This window comes from Bos taurus, chromosome 19 (assembly GCF_002263795.3).
Source record: "Bos taurus isolate L1 Dominette 01449 registration number 42190680 breed Hereford chromosome 19, ARS-UCD2.0, whole genome shotgun sequence".
NCBI classification, from domain to species: Eukaryota; Metazoa; Chordata; class Mammalia; order Artiodactyla; family Bovidae; genus Bos; species Bos taurus.
In genome coordinates, this window is record NC_037346.1 from 23,253,139 (window position 1) to 23,265,985 (window position 12,847).

Genomic DNA, 12,847 nt, shown 5'->3' on the forward strand with positions numbered 1-12,847 from the left:
TACCGTTATCACCCCTTACAAATGAGGAAACCGAAGCACAGTCAGATTAAAGAACATGCCCAGAGTCTCACAGCTAATAACTGATAAAGCTAGGACTTAACTGAGGACTTCCCCAAACCCAAGCTGTTAACCTCTGCACTGTCCTGCCTCTGACATGTAAGATGCTGAACAAAACTAACGAAAGCTAACAAGCTACCAAATCCTAAAGAGATATAATGGACTTGCAGGCTATCACTCATGGAAAGATCTCTTAACTCCCAAGTCCAATAGTGATATTAAAAAAAAAAAAAGCAAAGATGAATAACAGTATGTATGACATACCACTAACGGACGATCACATATCTACCTGATAAATACCTGCATGCTCAGTCGCTCAGTTGTGTCTGACTCTTTGCGATCCCATGGACTGTAGCCTGCCAGGCTCCTCTGTCCATGGGATTTTCCAGGCAAGAATACTAGAGTGGGTTGCTGTTTCCTCCTCCAGAGGATCTTCCTGACCCAGGGGTCAAACCCGTGTCTCCTGTGATTCTTACATTGGCAGGAGGATTCTTTACCACTGAGCCACTCAGGAATCCCTCTTATATATATATAGAATTTATATTTTATATATAGACATACAAACTATATTACCCCATTCAAAAATATGTCTTAATTAAAATATCTAAAAAGGCAACCACTCCTTTACTAGATCTTCCAATCCCTTTTCCCACCCACCTAGAAACCAACCCCAACATAACTGCCTAGAAATTTCCCCAACAAGAATCCAGCTTTCCAAACAAGATCATAAATTTTATAAGCCCAGGGAGCCTCACTTTAATCCTTTATGCCCCAATTTATTCCTCACTCAAGATGCTTCCCCATGAAATGTATCCTTTTAGACTCAATCTTCCAAAAGCAATAATCAGTCCTTTTAGATGCCTAACCTTTCTTGAACTCTTCCTTCTTCAGGTGGCTTGAGAAGCTTCTCTTTATGCACGAGAGAGGACATTACGGTTGTCACTCTAACTGCGCTACTTTGATGAAGACCAAGATATGGATAACTCTGTTGACCTAAGAAATTAAAATACCACTTTCCCAACCAGACTCTAGGTTAAAAATTAGGCACGGATTTTTCTCTTCTGATTTTCCAGCATAATGAGCATGAGACGTTTCTGATCTAAATGCCAGGAAGAGCATACCCTAAAATGTTAATAATAGTTACCTCTAGGTGATAAAACATAGTGTTTATTGGCATGTTCAAACTTTTTACAATAAACATGTGTTGGCTTTGTGAACTTTTAAAAGCCATAAAAATATAAGTATGAAAAAAAACTTTGCCCTTCTTAATTGAAGCCATTAGCAATTTCCTCCAACCACCAAGACACAAGAGATACTAGTACCTTCTCCACGTTCATTAGTTCGCCTAAAGCACAATCTAAAAGAGTAGTCCTTTTAATCAGCAAACTGCGGGGCAAAAAAATTCAGTCAACTTTCACCCTACCAAACTTAATGAATGGAATGGTACTGCTTCTGTTGAATTAGCAGTGCAGACACGACAAGGAAACAATGCGAAATTCCAGAAACAAAATGTTATTTCCAGAATCCAGAAGGATGTTATGAGACCAACCTCCTGACCACCACGCCCATGTATACCTACAGCACCAAACCAGAGAATGGTTCTTGTGGAAGGTTCAGTCTTTCTACCACTCCAGCTTTCTCACATCCTCCTCCAAATTATCACAGATTCAGATACCCCGCAAACCCTCTGCTGTGTCCATAGCCTCTGTTTCTGCTCAGGCTGTTCCTCCTACTCGGAACATTCTCTTTCACTCTCCTTAGTTAACTTTTCTTGGAATCCTTCTGAATTGGCCCTTCCTTTCCCCACCACAACCCATGCCTCCACTTGGACTGGACTATGCCCTTCTCTGTGCTTCCACGGCACCCAAGACATACTCCCTCACGACACTACGATAGGCGGTCCTCATATCTGTGGATTTTGCATTTGTGAATTCACAGACTCACTAAAACTTATTAGTAGCACCGAAATCAATAGTCACGGTGCTTTCACAGTCATTTGTGAACATGCACAGAGCAGCAAAAAAACTTGAGTCGCCTGATAAGCACATTCCCCGCTGAGACTGAGCAAGGTGATTCTCTCACACTTGAAACAAGTGTCCTTTCTGTGGCCTGTTTAGTGCCACATTTTCCACATTTTTATGCACTGATTAAAATGGTCCCCAAGCACAGTGCTGAAATGCTAATATTCCTAAACACAAGAAGGCTGTGATGTGCCTTAAGGAGAAAATACATGTGCTAGGTAAGTTTGCTTGGGCATGATGGGTGCTGTTGGTTATGAATTCAATGTTAATGAACCAACAATATATTAAATAAGGTGTCTTTAAACTGAAACATAGACGTGTACTGATCAGTAGATGAAAATCTTGTAACCAGAGGCTCATAGGAACCTAACCCTGAATTTCCCTTAAGAGCGTTCAGTACCTGCTCAGTCAATGTCTATGTTGACTTCACAGAACATAACTACCACAAACAACAATAATCAACTGTTGACGGAAACATTCTCTTTATGGAGCCATTCCTCCCACTCACCCAGAGGCTGGCAAACTAGGCCCGCAGGCCAAAGCTAGCCTGCCACCTGTCTTGGTAAATAGTTTTACTGCAACACAGCCATGCTCATTCATTTACATTTTGTCTGTGGCTACCTTGGCACCAAAACAGCAAAACTGAGTAATGACAGAGGCCATATGGCCTACAAAATCCAAAACATTTACTATCTGGCCTTTCATAAAAAAAAGCTGGCTGACCCATGAACTAGGCTCTAAACACTTTGAGGAAATAACAATGTTGCACTTATCTTTATGATCTTAGCACAAAACTGGCACAACAGTACAGGTTAACCAGTCTGGTTAAGCACTAGACCCAGAATTTAGTCTTCAGCTCTAAAAATTCAGGGGTAACTGCATTAAATTCCAGATCTGAATAAATCCTGGGGAAAAAAAAAGATACTATGCAAAGAAATAAAATAATGGAATGTGACAGAAGGATGAGGAGCAAAAAAAAAAAAGACCAAGGCAAACAATATAATTTGGTGGGTGAAATAATAAGATTCAAATAAGGAAAGGCCTAATGACAAGTATTAGTAGCTACTGAGATTCAGTCTAGTCTGACCCTCCAAAAATATTTCAGAGGAGCCAAAGAGAAGGTCTGGCGAGAGCTTGGCCAAATATACAATGACATTTACCTTGTCTAAAGACATGTTTCTACATACAGCACCGAGGGTGTTATACATACAACAATCACAATGGGTTGAGGAAAATGCTGAGCATGGCAAACCAAATCATGCCACAACAGAACTCACTGAAGTCTGAGAGACAAACATCTAACGAACAGCTCTCACTATCATCTGCTCATTCTTTACCAGCAGATGGACACATGCTACACTGCATTCGAGATGCTGATAACAGAGCAATCAGGTCTCAGAAAATCCTCAGCATTTCCAACACTCTCACCTTTCAGTATGAACATTATTTCTGATGCCATCATTTAATATCCTTAGATTAACACACGCTCAGCGACAACTCATTTGCTAAATAGGACACTTTCCTGATTTTCAAAGGGAGCTGAGACACAGCAGAAGGCATATTCAGTAAATAAAGAATGCTTGGAACCCTAGTGACACTGAACTGGGAGTGGCCTAGCTGGCAGGGAGACAGTTTAAATGTGAGGCGCAATAGTTTCAGAGGATGCCACTTACAGCTGGGGCTGGCAGTCCCTCCCCAGGTTGCATGTTTAACCCAAACCACATCTCAAGGCTGAAAACCAACAACCCACAAGCTAACCTCCTGCAGCCACTCAGAAAGAAAGCCAAAGCTCACGCTTGGCAGAGAGAGAACAAACTAGTTTGGAGCTGACTATCATTACTAACAACCACTTGAAGCCAAATTTTCTGTTTCTTATTCATGGATCTCAGTTGTAGCAACTGTAGAAGTCTGTGCTAGAAACTCTCCAGGAGTTGTCAAAGGAGCAACTTCTGTCAAAGCTAATCACTCAAAAAGGACAACTGAAGTGAATAAGCAAGTAAAACACAAGCAAATATTTAAATTACACAGATAAATACATGGCATACACGTTTATAATAAAATATCATACAGCCATACTAAGGACGTACTAAAAAAAGATATTCTTGGGCAGGTGGAAACACAGTTCTGCTGTAACCCTTATTTTGAAGACATAAATGTGTTCCATCATGATCAACCTATTAGGGAACAATGTGAGTCTAACACAAACTTTTGTTTTGTTCAGGAGAAACAACAGGTAAACACAGAAAACTCCACCCAGCTGAACGGAGCTGCACAGGAATACACAAAACACACACACCCCCCAAGCATTCACCAGCTCCTGCAGTTCACCACGTGCGCTTGCATTGTGAGCCACGCCTAAGCCCATCTGGCGTTCTACCTGCAGGTCCAATTTCAAGTGACTCTCCTTCTGTCATTTCACAAGAACTCACAAGCGGCAATGCTTCCAAACCCACTTCTACAAGTAAACTTTATGTCTTTTTCAAGATAGTATGTACATACTCCTTAACCAATGAACATGGAGAAAACACAACAACTGTTTTCTTAGGTTCTTATCTCTTTTTTGAACTATGTCACTGAGGAAGCTTTTGAGTGTTATTCTCCTAACCCCATTTTCCCCGTCAGCTCTGTGGTTTTTATCGTGCAATTTTGCATAGCACAGTGATTTTTAGGAACGCATGTATTACCTTATAGCAGAAGTGACTATATGTATGTCCAGTGGATAATTCAGAAAAGCAAACTGTATGCTGTTTATATATAGTATAAACCCATTTTTGCTTAAAAATACATTGCATGTGTCTGTAGGCACGTATGTATACATACACACACACCTGTAAAAATTTAGAAAAATGTCTGAAAGAACTTCCAATTAGTTAATAGTGGTGCCTCTGAAGGCAAGAAAACAAGTGAATCTCATTTTCAACTTTGTTTTTGTTTGACTTAGATTCAGTGAATTGGTGTTATCTCTGCAATTAAAAAAGAAAAAAAAAAAACAACTTTTCCTTTAAAAAACAAAGAAAAAAATTGACAAAAAACAAATTAAAAAAAATATGTTTCAACATTAAAAGTGTTGAAAAGAGTGATCATTATATAATCTGATTATGTGATTCCCCTGCTTAAAGTCCTTAATATTAGATACTCAAACTCCTCAATATTTATGAAGAACCTGGCCCTTCCTAATTCTACAGTTTCATCCCTCACTTTTCCTCCCCTCCTTTATATGCTCAACTAAGATTTATTTAGAATCTTCTATACGCAAGCACTGGGGATAAGGCAATGAACAACCAAATATGGACCCCACTTTCACAAAGGCTTGAATCTAACAACAGAGACTTCAACCAACAAGAGAAAAACTGCATCTAAAATTACTTAATTAGGGCTTCCCTGGTGGCTCAGTGGTAAAGAATCTGCTTGCCAATGCAAGAAACATGGGTACAATCCCTGGTCCGGGAAGATCCCACAGGTCAAGGAGCCAACTTAGCCTATGGTCCACAACTACTGAGCCTATGCTCTAGAGCATGGGAGCTGAAACCACTGAGCCCACATGCCCTAAAGCCTGTGCTCCACAACAAAAGAAGCCACCTCAATGAGAAGCCTGCACAGCGCAACTACAGAGTAGCCACCACTTTCGGCAGAGAAAAGCCTGCACAGCAGCAAAGACCCAGCAGAGCCAAAAATAAATAAATAATTACTTAATTAGAAACATGGCATTACAAAGCGGAAACAGCCAGGCTCAGGGATCAGGAAAAGCTTCCCTGGAAAAGGGAAGTGATATTTACTCTGAGAATTTAAGGATGAGTCAGAGTGGAGCTGATTAAGAGAGAGCAGAACTACAGGCAAAGACAATGTGTCATAGCCAAGGGCAGAGATGCAAAGACAATGTATCATAGCCAAGGGCCAGAGAAGAAGCTGGGCCCTTCAAGGAAGGAGCCAGTATAGCCAAAGGACAAGAACAAAGTCGGGGGTGGGGGCAGTGGAGAGGTAAAAGATAAGGTTAGAAGTAGCAGAGGCCAATCTTGCAGGGCCCAGTAAACTATTTTAAGGAGTTTGGACCTGATTGTAAGAGCAAAGAGAAACAACTGAAGACTGTCAAAGAGGGAAGTGGCATGATCAGAAATGTGTACCTGGAAGCTCATTTGGGTTACTATCTAAAAAGAAAGGCCTAAGGAGGACCAGGAATAAATGTGGGAAGACCATTAAGAGCTTTCAATAATCTGTGGATTACTGAAATGATGAATGACAGCTTAGACCAGGACAGTGGTAGTAGAAATAGAGAAAAGTAGATGGATTAAAATTATGTTTAGGAGGCACAGTAATAGCCCTTGGTATTAAATGAAAAAGAAGGGGTAAAGGATGACTCACATCTCCAGCAAGAGCACTGCTCACATTCTAGCCTCCAGCCACACTGAATGACTTGCAGCTCCCTAAGCCTTCATGCCTCAAGAGTAGAAATGCCCTGACATCATCCTTCAGCTGCAAATTGCCTCCTCAGTCTAGCCTTCCTTAACCGTACCCCTTACGTGCCTTTAATTCCTGTTCCCATAGCCTCTCATGCTTGCCTTTATCACAGCACACCGCATTATAATATAATCAAATATTTATGTTTCTATCTTCCCCACATGACAGAGTGCTCCTTAAGGCTAGAAATCATCTTTGGTTATTTTCATCTCTGCATTTCCAAAGCCTAATTACTCAAATGTCTGTGAATAAACTTTCACTTCTCATCCAATGTATGTTCCTGTTCTGGGGAACAGAGAGTGAACTGAGTTCTTGAGGCCCGCTGTATCAAAGAAAAGGATATGGGAAGATGACCTGGGCCTGAGAAAACAGTCAAAAAAGGCAGTGTGGTTTCCTAGCTGGACAGAGAGCTATGAAACTGTAGGCTTCTTCCTCCTGTGCTGGTATTACAGAACTAAGAGTCCAAACCCAAAGATGTAACTTTAAAAGAAATTAAGGGAAATGATTACTCCAGGATGATGCAGAGGCTGAAAACATACAAAGAGCTTCACCAATAGTTCAGAAAACAAATTACCAAATTTTACTCTGCATATATATGTAATTATTTGAAATTTTTACTAAAAATACATTAATATATTACTTGCATAATTAAAAATGTACTAAATATAATAAAATGTAATGGCTCCAACGTGTAGCTGAAAATGCCTCTCTTAGATGCACGTAGAATAAAAACACATGCCATATGATCCAGCAATCCCATTCCTGGGCACATATCCAGACAAACTCTAATCTGAAAAGATAGACGCGACCCAATGTTCACAGCAGCCCTGTTTACAACAGCAAGACATGGAAACAACCTAAAAGTCCGCTGACAGATGAATGGATAAAGAAGATGTGAGCGTGTGTGTGTGTGAGGGAACAGCACCCAGCCATGAAAAGGAATGAAATAATGCCACTGCAGCAACATGGATGGACCCAGAACTCATCATACTAAGTGAGGTGAGTTAGAGAGAGAGACAAACAACATGTGATATCACGCACATGTGGAATCTAAAATACGACACAAATGAACTTAACTACGAAACAGAAACAAACTCACGGACATAGAGAACAGAGTTGTGGTTGCCAAGGGAGGAATGGCGTAAGGGAGGGATGGATTCAGAGTTTAGAGGTAGCACAATCAAATGCTTATAGAATGGACAAATAACAAGATCTAACTATATAACACAGGGAACTACATTCAATATCCTATAAGAAACCATAATGGAAAAGAATATGAAAAAGAATATATATATATATATATAAAAAAACATATAACCAAATCACTCTGCTGTACACCAAAAACAAATACGGCATTGTAAGTTAACTATACAATTAAAAAATAATAATAATTTAATAAAAAAAGAATAAAAATACAAACTTACAAACATACTACTTAAAAAAATAAATAAAACCCCTAATGGAAGACAGAGATCTATAAAACATTAATTATAACTTTAATGAGGGATACTCCCTAAAAAATGCCATAAAATACTTTCTCAAACTGTCATTGTTGCTTTCATTTTAAAGACACACAGTGGAGCTAATCCCATAGAACAGTTTGTCTCCCATTCAAGTAGACTTCCGGTCTGAGGTGGTACCATCCAAACTAGAAGCGGCAGCAGTGAGGATTCTGCCACAGTAGCAACCCCTCTGAAGCACCCTCACGTCCTGGGGCCCCATGCACACCATGGCACACAGGAAGCTGGTAGTTTCGTTTATAAGCAATGACTTCTTCCCAAGTCATCAAGAAAAGAGCTGAAGACCAAAGACAGAGGAAGATAAAGGGAATTCTAAATTAAACCCTGAAGGATGAGTCCTCCTATCCCACCACCTTTGACTCATTCTTAGCAGACAGCCAACCCTCCAACTTCAAAGAGGAAACAGACAACGTGAAAAGGCCATCCTTCACCTTCCTCCTACAATACTCACGATCTTACCTGCACCCCCAGTTATCCATTCCTCTTTTCCCTCAAGCACAAGAAAGACGGATCTCTCATCTTTTTTTTCCGCTATCCCCCTCACCTGTGCTCTGGATCCTACTCCTTTCTCATCATTTGCAAGGACATTTTCCTGCCATTTACCTCCTTTCTTTCATAGGTCTTCAACCTATTTATCATTATGTCCCTTCCTTGAGTAGCTGAATCAACTCTCTCTCATGACTTTAGTATCATCTATAAGAGGATGCCTTCAAGTATCTTCACCTCTGGCCCAAATCACTCTCGAGTTTCAGATATTTGATAGTCTCTAAGTATCTGCACGTCAATGTCCTACAGAAATTCCAACATGTCCAAAACTAAACTCATCGTATTTTTCTTAAAACCAATTCCACCTTTATTCTCTATCTCAGGGAATGGACCAGTTCACCCAGTTCTCAAGTCAGAAACCTAAGTGCTACTTCTCTCAGCTCCCATGCCCAATTAAGCCCTTTGGATTCAACCTCATTAATATACTCTGTTCACTTTTCCCCATCTCCAAAGCCATTTCCTGGTTCAGTTCCTTCTCACATCTCACTTGGATTACTGTTGCACCCTTCTACTCTCCTTATTTCTAGTCTTACTCTTCTCCAAACTTTCCACAAAACATCCAGAGTTCTATTTCTAAAATGCACACCTGACATTTCCCTATTTAAAGCACTCAATGGCTCCCTATGACTTTCTGGGTAAAAGGTCAAACTACTTATTGTATGACCTTTCAAGACCTGGTCCCAGCTCATCTCGCCATTCACTGTATAAGTTTTGCTCTCAGGGCACGATAAACCCGCCATCTGCAATTTTCCAATTACTGTGTCCTCTCCCTAGTTTCAAATATCCCACCCAGAATCCTAAAGCATCATACTGATGACTACGAACCCAGGGCAGCAAAAAACTTTTAATTCTAAATTCATCTTCATCTAGAAAAGCTTTTACTAAATTCTGTAGTGCCACACAGTGGTGAAAGAGGGAAGCGCATAGTAAAGATAAAGGAAATGTAGGTGGAGGACATGTATAGAGCATCAGGGAGACTGAAGTGGTCTGACTCCCTGAGATGAATGGGAAACGTCTGCGCAGTGCTCCATGGCGCCATGCACCAGGCTCTCACGCCTACTCAGCTAGTCGTGCTCATGACATCGCTCCCAGGAACTTACATCACTGGGGCTTAGGCTGCCCAGCCCATTCTCCTGCTCAGAATCCTTCCCAGACTCTGTGCCCTGGGAGGACCGGGGATGGGATGGATGAATCCAGATCTCCAGGCGAGTGGTGTCATCTCCTACATGTCGGAAAGTGGATTTCTTCCCTTTCCGCCACTGGTCAGGGCTCAGCTCCAATTCTTCGTGTTGCTTCTTTTCCATCTGTTCCGCCTGTATGACATACAAACATGTAAGCTCAGACTCTCCTGGTATTCAACCAATAAAGAGAAGTGCTCATCTCACCTGAGCTTGTTCGCTAAGAACTGTAAAAAGTAAAGACTTAGCCATAGTTCCAAAGTACAGAGTATCATCTGTTTTGTCTCATAAAAGCTACTTATTCTGTAAACCATATGCTGTGGAACACGTACACCCAAAGGCCCTCGTGGAGTGCTCTCCTAAAGATGAGTTTGGCTCTGCACAGAGACTGACTCTATGGCACAGACCAACGGCACCCCTTGAGGACACTATGAGTCATTTCCTAAAGGACACAGAGACAGTAACAGAAATGCATTCTTCTAGGAAGAAATGATTTTGCCTGCATCCCTACTCACCTTCCGTTTGGTCTCTTCAAACAAGCTCATGAGACTCTCCTTGGCAGTCAGGATAGGGTTGCTGGCAGCTAAACTGCGCATATAATAATAGACAGCATCCAGCTTCCTCCTCTGCAGAAAGAGGTCAGAGACACTGAGTCAACCAGTTCTCTTCCAGACTCCAGCCTGAGTCAGCCAACCCAGGAAACCCTACCATCCCTCCCAAGCTGTGAGGAATTCCAACAAGAAAATGAGAAAGCTATCCATAGAAGAAGCCACGGTGATGACAACAGAGCTCTCTTCTCACCCAGGACTATGTCTACAATGTGAGCTACTCTTAAAGCCACACACTCAAAAGCAGGGGAAAAGAATAAAAAGCCTTACAAAATATGAAAGCAATTACATTTTCTCTTCAGAGAAAGAAAATGGTCAGCATGTACTAATTACTATCATATTTAAATTATAAATAACAATGGCAATATCACTGATTAAGCGTAACTGTGAGGCAAATGATGAGCACTTCAGAAACAGTATTTCCAAACCCAAGGAAACTGCCCCGTAGACATTATTATTTCCATTTTAACGATGAGGAGACAGGAGTTCAGGAAGATTATTATATAACTTGGCCAATAAGGTCTCAAAGCCAAACCTCTGAGAAGCTAGTATTTGAACCAAGGCCTCCCTGGCTCCTAAGTTCATGTTTGCACTACAAGGTACTGACTCTACTGAGGAAAGGAAACTATGGCTCAATGCATTCAGCAAATAAACACTTCAAGTCCAGTTCTACAACCAATTAATAAGGAAATCAAAGGGAGAGGGTTAGAAGGAAAGAAAATCAAAAGCCTTTCTATCTATCATATACATCTTTACCCTTTCCCTGTCTCGAAATGTACCTAGACTACTATTTCCTTCTCTCCCCAGCACTTACTTACTCTTTAAAAGTGCCCCCTTGCAATCATCTAACATGGTTAAAGATACACATTCTAAGCTCGACTGCCTGAGTGTGAATTTGGTCCTGCCACCAATTAGGTATAAGCCTAAGAAAGTCAACCTAGAAAAATTTCCTTATCTGTAAAATGAAGATATTCACCAACATATATGGCTCCTGAAAAGAATAAAATTCGCATAATTGTTCGTTTAACAGAATATCTGATACATGGTTTCAGTCAGTTAAATGAAAGCTATCTTTAATGTTATTCTAATTATGCCACTCCCGTGATTTTACAGTAATTGATCAGTCCCACAATGATTTTTTTCATATTTTAACATCTCTGAAATCAAGATACAACTCACAATCAATATCTACCATCATCTTACTTTAGCTCACATTTTTCCTTCTTAGTGGCATAGAAAATTATATTTCCAACAATCAGTTGCATCATATGCTATCAAGTGCAACTTGTACTGTTGTCTGTACACACTTGTCTTCTCAATGGTTTTTTTTCAGGACAGAAACCGTATCAAATTACCTAGCAAAACCTGCACAGCATGTTCTCAGCAAATACTTGGGATCCACTGAAGGAAAAGTTACAGAAAAGTTGAGAAAGTGATGTTAAAAGACAATTAATTGGGTTAAGACAGAGAAAGAAAAAGAGGGACAGAAGAAAAGAACTTGCAAAGAGTACTAACCTAGGTCAGAGATCCATGAAAAAAACACATAACAATTTAATTTGTGTGGCAACAAACCACTGAGGGAAGACACAAGATTAATACTCAAAAATCAGTTGTATTTATGTATATTAGTAATAGACAATCTGAAAAAGAAATTAGGAAGTAATTCATAATAGCATCAAAAATAACAACATACCTTATTTATACCTTAGGAATAAATTTAACCAAGGAAACGCAAAACTTTTAAACTGAAAATGACAAAACATTTCTGAAAGAAATCAAAGAAGACCTAAATAAACGGAAAATATCCTATGTTTTTGCAGCAAAAGACTTAGTGTTGTAAGGATATAAATAGACCAAAAGCCCTCTAAAGAGTCAATGCATCCTCATCAAAATCACAGTGACTCTTTTGGCAGAAAAGAAAAAGCTGATCCTAAAATCTATATGGCTTTCCAAAAAACCCCAGACCACCAAACAATGCTGAAAAAGAACAAAGTCGGAAGACTCACATACCCCAATCTAAAAACTTACCACAAAGCTACAGTAATTAAAACAACATAGTATTCGCACAAGAGAGAGAATTCAGAGTCCAGGAGTAAATTTATCATACATTAACTGACTTTTAAAAGTGCACTGGGACGGCCCAGAGGGATGGTATGGGGAGGGAGGAGGGAGGAGGGTTCGGGATGGGGAACACATGTATACCTGTGGTGGATTCATTTTGATATTTGGCAAAACTAATACAATTATGTAAAGTTTAAAAATAAAATAAAATTAGAGAAAAAAATAAAATAAAATAAAATATTACATCTATTTCTATAAAAAAAAAATAAATAAAATAAAAGTATTAAGACTATTTAATGGGGAAAGAATAATTTCAACAAATGATGCTAAGGGAATTAGATTGCCACATGCGAAAGAATAAATTAGACCCTTACTTCACACCATAAATTAACCAAAAATGG

At 39.9% G+C, this 12,847-nt stretch overlaps 1 protein-coding gene across 5 annotated transcripts in view; it reads right to left on the reverse strand.

Annotated features, from left to right (window-relative positions):
- The window catches only part of SMG6 (SMG6 nonsense mediated mRNA decay factor), a 200,607-nt gene that overhangs the window by 172,981 nt on the left and 14,779 nt on the right, over positions 1-12,847 (reverse strand). For all 5 annotated transcript variants that reach the window (NM_001205827.2, XM_024980132.2, XM_059878048.1 and 2 more), the window contains exons 7-8: positions 10,293-10,403; positions 9,700-9,912 (exon numbers count right to left, since the gene is read on the reverse strand). In NM_001205827.2, coding sequence (NP_001192756.2) covers positions 9,700-9,912; positions 10,293-10,403 — 324 coding nt within the window. The remainder of the gene's footprint in view (positions 1-9,699; positions 9,913-10,292; positions 10,404-12,847) is intronic.